This window comes from Notothenia rossii (assembly GCF_949606895.1).
Source record: "Notothenia rossii genome assembly, chromosome: 8".
NCBI lineage: Eukaryota > Metazoa > Chordata > Actinopteri > Perciformes > Nototheniidae > Notothenia > Notothenia rossii.
The window spans coordinates 78,833,092-78,852,052 of record NC_136906.1 but is presented as its reverse complement, the minus strand read 5'-3'; the positions used below and the strand labels follow the sequence as shown (position 1 = coordinate 78,852,052).

At 38.0% G+C, this 18,961-nt stretch overlaps 2 protein-coding genes across 2 annotated transcripts; both read right to left on the bottom strand.

The window, feature by feature from the left end:
* Positions 1–1,241: 1,241 nt before the first annotated feature.
* Positions 1,242–6,528, bottom strand: LOC307014034 (uncharacterized protein). The gene is made up of 4 exons (XM_079641680.1): positions 6,399–6,528; positions 3,086–3,288; positions 2,893–2,947; positions 1,242–1,488 (listed from the first exon to the last, which is right to left on the bottom strand). Exons 1-4 carry the CDS (start codon positions 6,403–6,405, stop codon positions 1,406–1,408), a joined length of 348 nt encoding a protein of 115 aa, XP_079497806.1. The 5' UTR covers positions 6,406–6,528; the 3' UTR covers positions 1,242–1,405.
* A 4,465-nt stretch (positions 6,529–10,993) lies between these two features.
* LOC307015263 (uncharacterized protein) lies at positions 10,994–18,029 on the bottom strand. The gene is made up of 5 exons (XM_079643773.1): positions 17,843–18,029; positions 17,705–17,729; positions 14,405–14,607; positions 14,212–14,266; positions 10,994–11,510 (listed from the first exon to the last, which is right to left on the bottom strand). Exons 2-5 carry the CDS (start codon positions 17,709–17,711, stop codon positions 11,434–11,436), a joined length of 342 nt encoding a protein of 113 aa, XP_079499899.1. The 5' UTR covers positions 17,712–17,729; positions 17,843–18,029; the 3' UTR covers positions 10,994–11,433.
* Positions 18,030–18,961: the final 932 nt, after the last annotated feature.

The window sequence follows — 18,961 nt, the reverse complement described above, 5'->3', positions numbered from 1 at the left end:
ATACCTGTACTTCCTACTTCTTACATGTTGAACACAAATACCTGTACTTTCTACTTCTTACATGTTGAACCCAAATACCTGAACTTTCTACTTCTTACATGTTGAACACAAATACCTGTACTTTCTACTTCTTACATGTTGAACCCAAATACCTGTACTTTCTACTTCTTACATGTTGAACCCAAATACCTGTACTTTCTACTTCTTACTTGTTAAACACAAATACCTGTACTTTCTACTTCTTACATGTTGAACACAAATACCTGTACTTTCTACTTCTTACACTTTGAACACAAATACCTGTACTTTCTACTTCTCACATGTTAAACACAAATACCTGTACTTTCTACTTCTCACATGTTAAACACAAATACCTGTACTTTCTACTTCTCTCATTTTCCAAACAGGCTGGTTCCTTTAGTCTGAATGTGTGTTTGGTGGCGTGATCATTATTATTTAGAGTCATTGCGTGCCTATTGATTTGAACACGATCCGTGTATCCATCATTTCCTGGTCTTCTCTAAAGAAGAGGGACCAATGGAAACGTTGTCATGTTGCCGTTGGTCACCATGGAAACATTCATTAGCTAACAATGACATTATTGATCTATTAATATAAAGGGAGGTCAGGTACTCTTTAAAACAGCTGCTAGTTATGGGTACTTTTTACTGAAGTACATTTCAAAGCTCTTTACTTTGACTTGAGTAAAGAAGTTTAGTCAGTACTTCTACTTTTATTACTTTTAAACACGAATATCTTTACTTCTACTTGAGTAAAGGGTGTGTGTACTTTTGCAATCTCTGATTAAATAACTGGCTTGTCTAGAATCAGTGGGCGGGTCCTCCAAAATTCAGTCTCTGTACACAGAAGATTATTTGTGGGGGACTTCCCCCCTTCATATTGTGTCCCTCCCGTTTTCCTCTTCCCTTATTGTGAATAGTTTCCACGTGAGAGGAGTCAGTGTCAGGGAAATCTAATTTATAAAGAATGATTATTTATATATCTGTTGTCAGTAAAAAAATGGATATTGGCTCAACAGTGCTAACTCGGGTCTCACCCTTCAACGAAAAGAAACGCAACACTACTTTCACATTTAGCCATGTGAGCCGTGATTGAATCTACACATTTGATCTTTACTTGTTATGGGTGAAGATCAAGTGTTTGGGTTTTTCTGATTGGCATTTTTTATCAACAATGAGACACATTTCATCAGAATCACAAAACAAGCCACACAAAAATGATATAATCACTTAAATTGATTTATTTTGATTATTTTCTTTATTAAGATACTGCAGATAATTAAACATGCATACTACTTGTTCTCCCTTATGAATCATTTATTGTGATCATACCCTCCATGGTGTTGTTTGGGTTTCTTGTGCATGCAAGCGACAACCCTCACATCTTATTGTATATGTCTGAACATCAAAAATGCCAAAACAACAATGAAACCAGCCACAACAATATACACGGAGATGTCCTTCAACCCTAAAAAAAAGAGAAGAAAAAAAGTAATGAGTCAAATGTACTATTTTTTTAATATTAAAAAACATCCCTTTTTTTCAATGATGCCCGCTGTGGAGCGCAACCATTATCAAACACATTCAAATTGATATCCAGTAAAAATCAGATGTGACTTGTCCACTAATAAACCCCATGGCTTATATACTTGGTCAAATTTAAACCATAGAGAAAGAGTCCTTTAATTATTAGTTGAGGCTCACATCAGATCAGACCCCACCTTTACCCACTTTAAATAAATGGTTAAAAATTCATTATGTAAATGCTACTCATTGGAAACCCATCCAAAAACTAAATTAGGTTTATTGGCATTTAAACATTTTGACATGGTATATTATGACTTTTTTCATCATGGTTTTTCTTTTTTTTTAAAAGAAATATACTATAACTTTTTACGACACATATCACTACCAGGAGGAGAAAGCATTGTTACAGCTTTATTAGGCCCATCAGTTACAATTGATGTAATTGTTGAATATTTGCTTTCAATTATTTGCCGTAGACTTCTTCTTTCATACGTAGTTATATATTAAGTTGTTACCAGAACTGATAATAATCCAATGCAGAGGCAATAATAATAATAATATAATACATTATTTAATATATATTATAGTTACAACTACCTACAACCGGCCCTTTGAAAGAAACCATAATGCCAATGTGAACCGCAATGAAATTGAGTTTGACACCCCTGGCGTAGGCCCATAGATATGTAGATGTAGCTGTTATGAAGACAACATTGGGCCCGCCATGGTAAATCAAACGGCCTCCGGGTGTGATCACTAAGGCCCCATTTACAGGGGACGAAACGGAGAACGAACCAAATTTGATATAAAAAAAAAGTCTTCTGTTCGCACGGTATCGGCTCAAGAAACTTGTCCGTTCACACGAGACCGCTGGACATATGCCGGGCCTGTAAGTGGCGCTGTACTTCCGCCACAAAATATACCATACACGGGGCTATGGCTTCATCGTTATCAGGAAATGATCGTATTGGACGTACACACGGAGCCGTTAGGCCCCCCAGAGCGTTCGTTTCGTCCGCAGATCTATCCACCTCGGGACCCATTATCGTTTGAGGGGTCCGTTTCCACGGTTCCGTTACGGCCTCGTGTGAAAAGACACGAAAGACAAAAGTAGCAGATACAACTGTTTTCGTTCCTGTGTAAACAGCGCCTAAGTGTCTGAGCTTAACTCTTCTGTAAATACATTCTGATACTAATTATTTCTTTTGTAATGTTAAGCTAAATTGTCAGTCATTTAAAAGACTGTAACGTTGGAAAATACCCAATCGATTTGTCTAAATCTGAATGTGAACTGAACAAAATAAATTGTTTTGGTGGTGTCACTGGAAGGAGCAACGACTCTTACCTGAACCTCCGGCCTGAAATCTGAAGGCAGATCTTATGACTCGCTCCTGAGGGACCTGAAAGAAGACAAGCGTTACTGTGAAATGTTAGAGGTGGACCCTCAGTACTGTTCCTTTAGGTATTACTACATCAGGGCACTTTGCATTGATATTGTGTAAACTTCATTGTTTTAGATCAGTAAATCTAGTCATTACCACGACTTGGTTCCCTCTAGCAGCCCCATTGACATCCAATGATGAGGTTTCGTTGCGGTTGCTTCTCAGGATGTTGGTCTCCTCGTACATATAGTTCACGTTGAGGAAGGCATACGGGTTGACCACGGATCTCCTGCTTTCATTTACATTGTAGTCAGGATTGTGGTTGTGATGCCTCACTGTCAGAGTTGTTGGTTTACCATCTGTAAGCAAAAGTATACCAGAACCTAATGAGTCTCAGAAAAAAATTAACTTAAGAGGGAAGATCAGTTTAGTTTTGCAAGACGTGGCTCTTTTTCTTTAAACATTTTTAAAAACTATGATCACTGATAACCCACAAGAAACAAATGAAATAGGGGCCCCTTTCAGTTGCTCAACAATGTCTTGATGAGCACTTTCGGTTCCTCCTGCCCGCACATAGAAGTTCTTCCATGACATTAAAGACAAGGAAGAATGTTTGAGTCATGACGCCAAAAAACAGAGGTGGGAGAAATACTCAGATCTTGTACTTGAGTAAAAGTAGAAGTACTCAGATCTTGTACTTGAGTAAAAGTAGAAGTACTCAGATCGTGTACTTGAGTACAAGTAGAAGTACTCAGATCTTGTACTTGAGTAAAAGTAGAAGTACTCAGATCTTGTACTTGAGTAAAAGTAGAAGTACTCAGATCTTGTACTTGAGTAAAAGTAGAAGTACTCAGATCGTGTACTTGAGTACAAGTAGAAGTACTCAGATCTTGTACTTGAGTAAAAGTAGAAGTACTCAGATCTTGTACTTGAGTAAAAGTAGAAGTACTCAGATCTTGTACTTGAGTAAAAGTAGAAGTACTCAGATCTTGTACTTGAGTAAAAGTAGAAGTACTCAGATCGTGTACTTGAGTAAAAGTAGAAGTACTCAGATCTTGTTCTTGAGTAAAAGTAGAAGTACTCAGATCTTGTACTTGAGTAAAAGTAGAAGTACTCAGATCTTGTACTTGAGTAAAAGTAGAAGTACTCAGATCTTGTACTTGAGTAAAAGTAGAAGTACTCAGATCTTGTACTTGAGTAAAAGTAGAAGTACTCAGATCTTGTACTTGAGTAAAAGTAGAAGTACTCAGATCTTGTTCTTGAGTAAAAGTAGAAGTACTCAGATCTTGTACTTGAGTAAAAGTAGAAGTACTCAGCTCTTGTTCTTGAGTAAAAGTAGAAGTACTCAGATCTTGTACTTGAGTAAAAGTAAAAGTACTCAGATCTTGTTCTTGAGTAAAAGTAGAAGTACTCAGATCTTATACTTGAGTAAAAGTAGAAGTACTCAGATCTTGTACTTGAGTAAAAGTAGAAGTACTCAGATCTTGTACTTGAGTAAAAGTAGAAGTACTCAGATCTTGTACTTGAGTAAAAGTAGAAGTACTCAGATCTTGTACTTGAGTAAAAGTAGAAGTACTCTGATCTTGTACTTGAGTAAAAGTAGAAGTACTCAGATCGTGTACTTGAGTAAAAGTAGAAGTACTCAGATCTTGTACTTGAGTAAAAGTAGAAGTACTCAGATCTTGTACTTGAGTAAAAGTAGAAGTACTCAGATCTTGTACTTGAGTAAAAGTAGAAGTACTCAGATCTTGTACTTGAGTAAAAGTAGAAGTACTCAGATCTTGTAGTTGAGTAAAAGTAGAAGTACTCAGATCTTGTACTTGAGTAAAAGTAGAAGTACTCAGATCTTGTACTTGAGTAAAAGTAGAAGTACTCAGATCTTGTACTTGAGTAAAAGTAGAAGTACTCTGATCTTGTTCTTGAGTAAAAGTAGAAGTACTCAGATCTTGTACTTGACTGAAAGTAGAAGTACTCAGATCTTGTACTTGAGTAAAAGTAGAAGTACTCTGATCTTGTTCTTGAGTAAAAGTAGAAGTACTCAGATCTTGTACTTGAGTAAAAGTAGAAGTACTCAGATCTTGTACTTGAGTAAAAGTAGAAGTACTCTGATCTTGTTCTTGAGTAAAAGTAGAAGTACTCAGATCTTGTACTTGAGTAAAAGTAGAAGTACTCAGATCTTGTACTTGAGTAAAAGTAGAAGTACTCAGATCTTGTACTTGAGTAAAAGTAGAAGTACTCAGATCTTATTTTTGAGTAAAAGTAGAAGTACTCAGATCTTGTACTTGAGTAAAAGTAGAAGTACTCAGATCTTGTACTTGAGTAAAAGTAGAAGTACTCAGATCTTGTACTTGAGTAAAAGTAGAAGTACTCAGATCTTGTACTTGAGTAAAAGTAGAAGTACTCAGATCTTGTACTTGAGTAAAAGTAGAAGTACTCTGATCTTGTTCTTGAGTAAAAGTAGAAGTACTCAGATCTTGTACTTGAGTAAAAGTAGAAGTACTCAGATCTTGTACTTGAGTAAAAGTAGAAGTACTCAGATCTTGTACTTGAGTAAAAGTAGAAGTACTCAGATCTTGTACTTGAGTAAAAGTAGAAGTACTCAGATCTTGTACTTGAGTAAAAGTAGAAGTACTCTGATCTTGTTCTTGAGTAAAAGTAGAAGTACTCAGATCTTGTACTTGAGTAAAAGTAGAAGTACTCTGATCTTGTTCTTGAGTAAAAGTAGAAGTACTCAGATTTTGTACTTGAGTAAAAGTAATAGTCCCAGAGTGTAGGAATACTCTGTTACAGTAAAAGTCCTGCATTCAAAATGTTCCTCAAGTGAAAGTAGAAAAGTATTCTCATCAAAATATAGTGAAAGTAGCGACAGTAAAAGTATTCATTGTGCAGATTGGTCCATTTCAGAATAATATATATGATATGTTTTATAATGACTGATCATGAAAGTGTTCTCAAAGCTGGTAAAGGTGCAGCTAGTTTGAATGACTTTGTATACTGCAGGGTAGCTGGTGGATTTACTCCAGGTGGAACTAAAGTCTGATTTAACACTTGATTATATTTCACATCATTCATCCACATCTGTGAAGTAACTAAATGTATTCAATGCATGCAGTGGAGTAAAAGTACACAATTTACCTCTGAACTGTAGTGGAGTAGAAGTACAGAGTAGCATAACATGGAAATACTCAAGTAAAGCACAAGTACCTCCAAATTGTACTTAACAGTACTTGAATGTACTTAGTTACCTCTGCCAGAAAAGCACGGAGGCTAAAGGGGAACTGGTTTGGTGTGAAAGGGTATAGATGAAAGATAATCTGCTCAAATAATAACCTGATCTAGATTCAGCATCAGTTGAAAAGAGTGTATTACACATTCCTAAACTTCATAACTAAATATATTTAACATTTAAACATTGTGGTCTTAAAAGGCAAGTTTATTTATTTAAAACAAATAAAAGTGAACTACTCACCAGGCATCTTTTCTTGGTCCAGTCTCTGAGGAGCAGATAGGGGAGAAGGGGGTAAGTTGAGCCAGTGGGTAAATTGAGCCACTCCCTGTAACCAGGCAACGCCTTATAGTTGTAATCAAGTGACCAGAAATGATGCAAGCTCCACCCATTTTTCATTACCTGTGAAAGATAGGTACTCATTGTGGTCTGGTAAGTAAACATTTTTACAAAAAAGCGTTTTTAGTACATTTTATAGATGTCAGCTATATCGTCTGTAATGTCAAAAAAAAAGTATCCATGTTTAAACACATATATTGTATATGTTGATGTGTTGGCAGCGTATTAAACCATGTGAATCATTAAGCTAAAGATTACTCTGAATTGTAATGCTAGGCTATTTTTTCTAAAATGGTGGCTATGGGGTAAAGTGAACCATGGGCCTTGGGGTAAGTTGAGCCCGTTTTTCAATGGAGAAATGAATGAAAGTAGGCCAAGTTGATAATAAGAGCTCATTGTAGGCTACATTTAAAGTTGAATTCACCCTGTGTTTGATTGGTAAGATGTATGAAATTGTATCACCATTTGTATGATTACTTTTCCTTTTAACATGTTAAAAAAAATCAATCAATTCAATCGAAATTTATATTAAAGATAATTGAAAAACTAAGCTTGTATTTGGTTTGTTATTTATTGTTTATAGTTACCTTTATGATTTGTTGAAGGTATGCCCAGGGTTGAAAAGTGGTTCAATGTACCCCCTGACCTGGATCAACTTACCCCTAACCCGGGGCAAGTTGAGCCACAACTTTTTTTTTAAAGAAGTAATATTTTCACTGCCCTTGATCACATCTTAATTATTATCATTGCCATTGATAGGAGACATCCTGAATTATAGGTGTGTGTTTTCATTTTTACTATGTGTCATTTCTCATAAAAAATGGCTCAACTTACCCGACTCTCCCCTATAGAAAAATTACTTTACACAATTTATTAAGCTTTACAAGATGCGTCACACACTCTTTGGGTAGACCAGGAGTGAAGATGTAAAGTTACCTTGCTTAGAGAACTGTGATGTAGCCCCGATGAATGTTAGAGATTAATGGAGAATATGTCTAACCTTTTTAAAACGCTTATTTATAAAACGGATGAAAATTGTTTGTTAATCTCTTTGCCAGATCCGTAAATGTCAGAGTTTCGCTTTCTATTTGGCCCAACGCGACAACTGTCACAGTAGTGATGTGTCGGTCGCGAACGAGCCGGCACTCACCCGCGAACGAGCCTTTTTTTTGTAGTTTTTTTGTTGTTCGGTAATACAAGACAGAATGATATGATGATCTCCGCGCTACGGGTGCTCGGTGCATGCATGCAGTGACATGTAATATCCAAGGATTGGAGACGGTTGGATGCTGCTGTTTAGAGCTTTGCAATATATTTATTTTCACTATGTTATATTTATTTATGATTATCTTTTGGCAGGGCCGGCCCTAGACATTTTGGTGCCCTAGGCAAGATTATGATTTGGTGCCCCCCCCCCCCTCCAAGCAAAACACAATAGAATATATAAAGAATAAATGAAAAATCTTTACAAAAGACCAATACACTACACAAACTGAAACATATAGACATGTTGGTTATATACATAAAGAAAGTTTCAAATGTGTTCATTTTTGTATGCACATGTTTTAATTGGGGGATGGAAGCCACATCCTCTAGGGGGGTCCGGGCAGGGCCGTCCCTGGCCAACTTGGGGCCCCAAGCGACATTGTGAGATGAGGCCCCCCCCACCCCCCCCCCCCACCCCCGCCGACAGGAGTGAAAATAAATGTGGGGAAACAAAGAACAAAGTAATTTGCAAATATAATTCCTGTTTATTATTATTATCAACACAGTTACTTTTTTAAACAGGTAGGTCAATGGTAAATGTGCATGTATGTCATTCAGTATGCGTTTACAGGTGAATACGTCTGCATTTCCTGCCAAATACTAGCCTCAAAAAGATTAACATATAATTAATGCAAATAAACTACTTCTACTAATAATCATAATCAATTCAATAATATAAATACTATATTATTTTATTATAATATAGTTGTAATATAGTCAAGACAAATTATGCTTATGACATGCTCAAAAACTGATATTTCTTAAATCTGTATTCAAATGTAGTTCCCTCTGTCAGCAATGTATCAACAACTACACACACATTTCTATCAGTATTTCTCTGTGTTGTTGTTGACATGATGATGACTGTTAGGAGTTAAGGGGAGAGGCTGAGCATCACCATGAAATGTGCAAATTGACGTAAAAATGAATAAAAGGGGAAAAAATGCTCCATGTTTTTTAGGCTGTGAACTTGAACTGTTATTGAACTGGGTAAGCCGAGGCCCCCTGCGCAATGTGAGTCCCCATGCAGCCTGCATGATCGGCCTGTAGGGAGGGACGGCCCTGGTATGCCCCCCGGAAAGATTTTGTTTTGTATTTTAAAGTAAAATGCTTAAATCTGGTGCACTTTGATCACACAATTACTAGAGACCTGGGGCCGTATTCACAAAGGATTTTAGGGCTAAAAGTAGCTCCTAACCGGCGAATTTAGGAGAAACTCCTAAGCATAATGGGCGTGTCAGTCTTAAATTTAGGACTCCTAATTTTATTCACCAAGTGCAATTCACAAAGTGTTTTAGGCCTAAAAGTAGCACCTAAGTCTGGGAGAGCTTAAAAGTCCTCGAGAGGACTCCTAACTCAGTAAGACCTATTCACAAAGAATCTGAAAATGGCTGAGAGACGAAATGTTTTGGAGACAATGGAAGACTGTGAATTGATCAAGAGATATCGGCTAAATCGTGAGGGTATCAAACTTGTTGTGGAATTAGTGCGGGATGCAATAACATCCCCGACTAACAGGAATAACCCGATTAGTCCGGAAATAAAATGTTTGGCAACACTACGATATTTAGCAACAGGGAAAATGCAACTTTGCAATGCCGACGATTTAGGAATATCGCAACCATCAGTCAGCCGTGCCATAAACCAAACCATCAACGCGCTCTCTAGACCACATATCATCCAACAGTTTATCCGGTTTCCTTTGGACAATCAACAACTACACAGGATCAAAGCCAACTTCATGGCAATGCAGGTATGCCCGGTGTGGTCGGTGCTATTGACGGGACGCACATAAAAATAATTGCGCCATCAAAAGATGAGGACGTGTTCGTCAATAGAAAGAATGTACATTCCATCAACACGCAGATTGTTTTCATTCATCATGATAGGGGGACTTGAACGGCGGTATGGGCTGTTATTGAAAGTGTTTAAGTGCTGGAAATATGCTCATTGGATAATAGTTTGCGGGGTGCTTTTAATTGCCTCCTCGATTTAATGCAATTTACGTATTTTTATTGTTTGCTCTCTCTCTTTAACGTGCATATACAACGTCATTATCGTGGTCTGCACAAACTTGTCATCATGCGTGTATTCTGCTAACTGCACTGTCCATAACTATTTGATAGGAATACATTTCTAGCCTAGGCTATTTCCTTGTTTTAGTGGGCTCGTTTGTGGGATGTTGCGGATTAGTTTCACCGAGACCGCCTACTCTGAACAACCAATCACCGTACTGACCGCTTCTAAACTCATGCACGAGAATCGACGTAATCCATAGCAACGGCGCGTCACTCTTAGTGATTTATCCTTAGTATGAGTAGGTCTCAGCGGCTTTGTGAATAACTTTTAAGAAAAAACTCCTACGTAAAATGTTTTAGCGCGAGTTAGGAGCACTCCTAGCGGTAAAATAAAATGCTTTGTGAATACGGCCCCTGATCAAGGGGGCACAACTCTAAACACCCATATGAAAAAGATCGGTTTACATTTTATTAATCAAATAAGTATGTGAACATAACCAATAACCTACCATAGCCAATAACAAATAAATGTAGCTTATTTTATTTTTGTTGTTCATTCATATCTTATTTTAACTAGTTAACATTTATTTATTCATGCAATTTTTTTAATATCTCCAGTTTTAAACGATATTTTTGGTTTACTGTCCTATAGTATACATTAGAATGATTTCAAACCTGTTTATATTTATCCTAATAATTATAAAGCAGTGCCTTGGAAATATGTGTTTACATAAATTGTGAACAAACCGTTTTGAGACCCCATCAGCCAGTCACACACACACACACACACACACGCGCGCGCACACACACACACACACACACACACACACACACACACACACACACACACACACACCAAGGGATCCCGACATGACGTCACTGTAGTACGAGTTGGGAGTGATAATGTGTTGTTATAAACAACGTCCTGTATTCTTTGACTTTTCAACTTGGATCTGGAGAACCTGCTTAAATATTGATTTTGTAAGCGAGGCTGGCTAGGATCCCAGAGTTGAGTTGGTAGGTGACATTATTTTTACAGTAGGCGTGGTATCAGCCAAAGATCATCTGGTATTTAAACTTGTTTAATTTCAAATGTAGCCATGTGAGCTACATTGAAGCTAAACATTTGATCTTTACTTGTTATGAGTGAAGATCAATTGTTAGTGTTTTTCTGATAAGCATTTCTTTATCAACAATGAGACACATTTCATCAGAATCACTTAAATTGATTTATTTTGGTTGTTTTCTTTATGAAGCAAAAGCATTATTTGTATATTTCATGGAGTAGAAATCAACAGCAATCATGTAATAACATCTTGATGAGGTTTGACCGTACCCTTACTTCACACACATTTCAATAAGTCAACATACCACAGAATGTGTACCTCCAGTCACTTACTTGATGCAGATTGATTATTTGTCCTCTATTTTCACCTATATTGTGCTTAACAATGAATTGAAGTGATCAAAATCATCTTAATCAACCTTCACACAAATACAGTAATCACAATAATAGCATCCCTCTGTATTCAAGATACTGTAGATAATTACACATGCATATTACTTTTTCTCCCTTATGAATGAATATTGTGATCATACCCTCCATGGTGTTGTTTGGGTTTCTTGTGCATGCAAGCGACAGCCGTCACATCTTATTATATATGTCTGAAAATCACAAATGCCAAAACAACAATGACACCACCAATAATATACTTGAAGTTGTCCGTAAACCCTGAAAAAAAAGGAAAAAAAAGTAATGAGTCAAATTTATTATATTTTTATATTCAAAAACATCCCTTTTCTTCAATGAGGCCCGCTGTGGAGAGCAACACATCAACCATTATCAAACACATTCAAATTGATATCCAGTAAAAATCAGAGGAGACTTGTCCACTAATAAACCCCATGGCTTATATACTTGGTCAAACTTAAACCACAGAGAGAGGGTTAGGGTTAGATCATGTTTAATCATCTGATTCGTCTGTAAATTGCTGTTTTAGTCTGTGTTCTTCTAATTAGTGTCTACAGCAGGGTTGCCCAACCAGTCGATCGACCGGTCGATCGCGGGGAGATTCCTAGTCGATCGCGAGATGTGTCTAAAAATAGAACAACAATATTCAGTTTTACCGTTAATGTCCTAAAACATAATCTTCCTGTGCCAGAATAATGCACTTGAATGCATCTAAGCTTTGTGATTGGCGTGACCCCATGTGTCGGGGCGTGGCTGGTGGGCACTAGTTTGCTGACGTTGTCCGTGACAACAGGAGTGACAGTCCGCACACACACAAGACCGCAATTATGGCAGAAGCAAAAGAGCCCAACATATATAATTTCACTCCGAGTGGGAGGATGATTATTTTTGTATCTATTCCAATTTCAAAGTCCATCTGTCTCTCATCTGCAATGCGAGCGTGGCTTTATCGAAGAAGGGTCATTTAGGAGCGGCATTTCAAAACAGTGCACAAACGCTACGAGACGGAATTCCCTCCTAATTCTGCCCTACGCTCCCAAAAGGGGAGGGGCCTGAAAGGACAGCTAAATGCACAGCAGTCCATTTTCACCAGGCCCAACAAGAGCAAGGCTGCTTCCATAGCATCTTATCGTGTCAGTCACGTTCTTGAGAAACACATGAAGTCTTTCAAAGACGGAGAAGTTGTGAAAGAAGCATTCCTGGAGGCTGCCGGCGCGCTTTTTGGGGGACAGTGAAAATAACATCAGCATTTCAACAGGTTTTTGATATAATAAAAACTCAAGTTAGATACCGTTATTAATCAGCTGTAAGTTTGAGTGTGTTTGAACTTATTCATTATAATTATTGCACAAAATGGTATAAGAATGCAAACATTAAGATCTGTTTAAATTGATTATAGTCTATTATCAAGTCAGGTTAAGAAACTAGTGTTGCTTGCATCCTATTTTAAAGGCATTTCTTTTTATACTCTACTAAAATGCAACAAAAAAAAAAGGGTTTGATTCTGTTCATTTTGTCTTTTTTATTGCACTTTGGCAGCAGATTCCTGTGTAGCTTCAGATCTGAGTTGTCTTATTAGTAAGCCTAATGTATACTTTTGTAGCAACACTATTTATATAATGACAAGTCTTTTCTTTTTTTCCTGTGTCATATGTGGCAGCACTGCTCAACGTTTCTAGAAAACATTACCCACTGTAGTATGTGACGTGTGAATAAACTCCAACTCTGTATCAACAACACTGTTGTGTAACTTCAGTTAAATACTTGTATGTGTGTAGATTAGAAAGAGGTAAGATAAAGGATCTGCAGTATTTTATGAAGTATTAATCGTACAAAGGTCAGATTTATAAAAGTAGAAGTGTGTATTTACCTGGTAGTAGGCTGTCAGTAATGGCTACGCCTCTCTATTTGGACTGGTAGATCTCGGCAGACTGGCAACTTTAAAAGTAGCTCTCGGTTCAAAAAAGGTTGGGCACCCCTGGTCTACAGTGTGCCTAATGAGCCGCTGTGGGTCAAGCCCCGATCTAGCCCCTTTCTCTCGCTGTCAAAGTGAATGAGTGCTGTAAAAACTGCACTGCGCATGCTCAGAGTATTTTTCTATTCAATGTGTGTGGCAAAAAAATAATCAGCATAGGGGCACTTTGCTGGCATACCCACCAAACGTCATCTCATAATTCAGAGAGCTGATTGGCTGTAAGTACGCGTGAAGTGTAGTTGTGAAGAAGAGACGAGAGAGAGCAGCGTGTAGAGATTAAAATCAGTAAAACTGAAAGAAAATGAATGAAGTTGACCATCGACTTCAGCTTTTGTAAGTTCATTTGATGTCATATCTTTTGTTGATCTTCTGTGTTTTTGCCTATATGCTATTGCTCTGCTGGATCGATTGATATTGTGACCTCGGTGATGAGTGTCTGTGTTTCCCCCCCCTCCTCTCTCTATCGGAACCATTGATAGCCTACAGCTATTTGTTTACGTGTTTAAAAAAGCAACAGAAGCTTATACACATCTAAGTTGTTCGTGCCCCACCACTTTTGTACATTTAAAAAAGCCACTGATTATTGTATATATATTATATATTTATATATGTATATTTATATAGTCTTAAAGTTACAACCGGCCCTTTAAGTGCAACCATAATGCTGATGTGGTCTGCGATGAAATTGAGTTTGACACCCTTGGTGTAGGCCCCTAGATATTTACATGTAAGCTGTTATGAAGAGAAGATTGGGCCCGCCCTGGTAAATCAAACGCCCGCGGGGTGTGATCACTAAGTGTCTGAACTTAACTCTTCTGTAAATACATTCTGATACTAATTATTTCTTTTGTAATGTTAAGCTAAATTGTCAGTCATTTAAAAGACTGTACTGTTGGAAAATACCCAATTGATTTGACTAAATCTGAATGTGAACTGAATGAAATAAATTGTTTTGGTGGTGTCACTGGAAGGAGCCAGGACTCTTACCTGAAAATCCGACGTCATATCTCGAGCCAGTTCTTATGACTCGCTCCTGAGCGACCTGAAAGAAGACAAACGTTACTGTGAAATGTTAGAGGTGGACCCTCAGTAATGTTCCTTTAGGTATTACTACATCAGGGCACTTTGCATTGATATTGTGTAAACTGCATTGTTTTAGATCAGTAAATCTAGTCATTACCTCGACTTGGGGCCCTCTAGCAGCCCCATGGACATCCAATGATGAGGTTTCGTTGCGGTTGCTTCTCAGGATGTTGGTCTCCTCGTACACATAGTTCATGTTGAGGAAGGCATTCGGGTTGTCCACGGATCTCCTGCTTTCATTTACATCGTAGTCAGGATTGTGGGTTTGATGCTTCACTGCCAGAATTGTTGGGTTACCACCTGTAAGCAAAGAGATATTCAGAACCTAATGAGTCTCAGAAAAAAATAAACTTAAGAGGCCCTATCAGTTTACTTTTGCAAGATGTGGCTCTTTTTCTTTAAAAAAAAAGAAAAAAAACTATGATCACCGTTAACCCACAATAGATATATCTGTTATGTAATATTCAAATGTTCTGAGAAACTGAATTTTGGGTTTTCTTTTTCTGTAAACTGATACCATGAACATTAAAACAATAAAGGCTTGAAATATTTCCCTTTGTGTGTAATATATCAATATAATATATGAGTTTCCCTTTTTTAATTAAATTGATGAAATACATTAAGTTTTCCACAATATTCAAATTTATTTAGAGGCACCTGTATAACATTCTGAAATCTGAAACACCAATCTGCAGAATGAGGAAACAAACCACATGTTTCGACCTCACACTGGTCTTCTAAATATATATATATTTTTAAATATATACAATGTCACCTGACATGCTGGTGTCCAACAAAATGAAGGAATTATATGGGTGTGGCATTTTGTCTGGGGGTGGAGCAGTCCTTTCTGCAAGCAAAGCTGCAGGGGACTCAGGACCACCACTTGGTAAGATACATTTCACTTTTTAACATATTCAAAATGTATACAACTTCAGATAAAAAATATTTGCATATGCATGAATATGTAAATAAGTATATTTGATTGTTTAAAGACTTATTATGTATTTATTAATTAGCTAAAACTACGTTGTTTTGTTCATTGTCTCAGGGCAACACTGTGCCACTCATAGGGCTTTCACATCAACGCGATTCCCATTCTAGCTCCGTGCTAGAGCTTTTCTGGTTCGGAACCGGTTTTTATTTTCAGCCTCCGTTTTGTTCACACCGCCCAGAGCCCGACTGTTGCTGCCACTGCTGCGTCATGACGTCACCGTTTACGTCGCTTACGGCTAGAACAACAACAACAACAACAACAACAACAATGGGGGACTGCGTCGGGTCGATGATCGTGTTGCTTTTAATCACACGAAGCCAGATTAAATGAAATAACGACTTCTCCAACCTTATACTTTTCTCCAGAGTGCCGTGGGTCATTGTTTATTAATGTGTTTCAGCTGCACTTACCGACCGCTGCAGACTGCTCTTCCACGGGAGTTTATTCTCCCGTTAGCTCCGGGTTAGCTCACTGCAGCGGCCGCTGAAAAGTATTCACTGTCTGACTGTCACACAAGCAGCTGATACATATCCCCAATTCCCCTTAAGTGAATGTGTGTCAGTCTGAATTTACGCTGTTTGGCATCACAACGCTGTTATTAAAGTTTCTCTGGTGGGTGATGTTAGCATAGCAACGAAGCTAAAGTCGGACAACCGACAACCTGTGCAGCCCATGTATTGATTCCATCCGATGAAAAAAAAAACTGTGCTTTTCACGCTCCAGCCTGAACCAGCCCTGGAACCGCGTTGGTGCGAAAGGCCCATTAGAACATTTTTTTCCAGGCTATATCATACAAGTGTGAAAATGTGCTGAGCTGTAAAATGATAAACCTAGTCAATGTTTTTACCATCGACTGATATTTACAGGAAATGGACACCAAAACATGTTATGGGCAGAAGGGACACGACCAGGCTGTTAGGGCTATTCCATCTGACAGTGAGGACAGTGAAGGTCAAGATAGGGTTAGGCACATTGACACACACACACACACACACACACACACACACACACACACACACACACACACACACACACACACACACACACACACACACACACACACACACACACACACACACACACACACACACACACACACACACACACACACACACACACACACACACACACACACACACACACACACACACACACACACACAGATACACACAGTCACAGACAGAAAGACACAAAGACACAAATAAAACCTTTTGAATTCATAGAGTTGTTTTTTCAATTTCTTCTGAATTGTATAAATCCTTGGTGTTTCAATACCGTCGTAGCACATTAGCCGCTTTCACACCACAGTACTTTTCCCACAAAGGTTCATCAGAACTTAGTTTATGAGAACTCTTTAGTTAATGATAATGCGAGGATAATAAAATGGCGGCTTCACAAAACTTTTTGGGAGTTTTACGGGGCGTGGTTTGCAATCCGCTCAGCCAATTAGACATAGGAACCTTTTTATCCCACTAAAGTCCCTGCTCTCTAGCAGGGACGGAAAAGGGGGTAAAAAGGTTCTCATTAACTCATTTTAGTTCCGGATTTTTTTGGTGTGAACGCAACATTTCGGAACTATATCGGAACTAAAGTGGGAAAAGTACTGCGGTGTGAACGCGCCTATTCTTGCCCTGAGGAAACAAACAAACCCCTGGTTGAGGGGTGTGGGGGGGGGTCACATTTTAAAATCGATATAATATCAGGGACCCCTAAGCTCCTTAAACACATGGTGAAGCATTTCTTTCCTTCTAAAATAAAAAGTCATGCCATAGAGGGTTAACATTTTACGGAGCCCCTAAAGAGAAAAACAAAAGAGAGGAAAAAAAAGTCTGGATAACGGAACGAGAAACTAACCGTTATCCAGACTTTTTTTGTTTGTTTTGAGAAAGTTACCGGTGACCGACATCTCCTTCATAAAACTAATAAAAGGGGGACTACCCGGTCGTCAAGGCTCGGTTCGCTGACGGCCCCGGCACCGCCCTTACATTTTTATGTTTTTAAACGGCATCAATGACGTTGCGCTGACAGGCGACAGAGGTCCACCGTTTCCCCGCTGCAAGGCTCCGCCACGTTGACAGTTCACTAGCACTGTCAAAGTGCTACCCCCCTCAAATAATGCATGCACTGTCATTTCCCCACGTAAACATAACAGTCTGCAATTAAATGATGTTCTCCTCCTATGTGTTCCACTTCATCCTTGCTCCTTGGCGCAGCGGTACATTTCTCCAACAAAGACACAACAAAAAAAGTTGGGATATCAGGTTACTTTGTTGTGCGCACGAGAAATTAACCCGTTATCCCGACTTTTTTTTCCATGTCCCTTTAGGCGTCCGTAACTAAAAATGGTGGTCTTAAAAGGCAAGTTTATTTATTTAAAAAAAGTAAAAGTTAACTACTCACCAGGCATCTTGTCTTGGTTTAGTCTCTGAGGAGCAGATATAGAAACATTACTTTACACAATTTAACAGAATGAAGTTAAGTTTTACAAAATGCGTCACACACTTTTCATGTAGGCCAGGAGTGAACATGTAAAGTTACCTTAGAGAACTGTGATGTAGCTCCGATGAATGATAGCGATTCAGGAGAATATGTCTAACCTTTTTAAAAACGCTTAGGCTACTTATAAAATAGACGAAAATTGTTTGGTAATCTCTCTACATGTCCGAGGTTTCCCCAGTCTGTGAAGCAGTTTCGTTTTCGCCAAATATACAATTCCCCTCCCCTCCATGTCATGTTTTAGTTGACAGTAGCGGTTCTAGCTGATACGGTGCCCTGGGCGGTGGTACTCCCCCCCCCCCCCCCCCCCCCGGCATTAATATAAACAATGATAGGTTATATGAATACATAAAAAGGTGCATCCAATTCAGAATTATATAACTATTGCACACATTTCTCCACCACACATAGAACAATATGTACAATCAAAATAACTACACAAATTAAATAATATCACAAAATAAACATGAATATAAAAAGTAGTAGGAAACGTACATTAATAAATAAAAAAAGACATAAAACAAGCTATAAAACGAAAATCTAAGCCTCACAAAGCTTTTTAACACACAAATCAAACAGCACACACGTTAAATAACTAATTTACAGAATTAGGCATCTAGTTAAAGTCTGACCTTCCTTGCCTTCTGTGATACAGTTAAATAAAGCTTTTATTTCAGTATGCACAATGTAGGCCGATTACTTTTTCAGAATAGGAACTGTTGGAACAATAACACAACTTCCTACACTAATTATTGGCATAACATATCTCACAAAAGATGGGCTACAACATATCAGTCATGTAGGCCTATATTAAAGACGTCTTTTTATTAAGCCTCCAGTATTACAAATTACACAAAGGACTTGTCAGTACAATTACCTTTGAGGTGTTTGCTAAATGAAGGTGACTAAATCAATAACGGATGTTGTTTATAACGTTTTTATTGCAGGGCTACACTTTATCGTTCTGAAGTAAAACGGTTTGAAATTATGATTCCAATGTTAGTTGCTGAACTGACGACGAAACACAGGCAGCTAACAAGTAGCAATGGAGTTAAGGTTATCATTTAATGACATGCTTAATATAGCCCAACTAAATAAATGAGATTTTAGTGCATACATACCTTTATCTTTTGAGCACTTCTCTTCTTCTTCTTCTTTTCC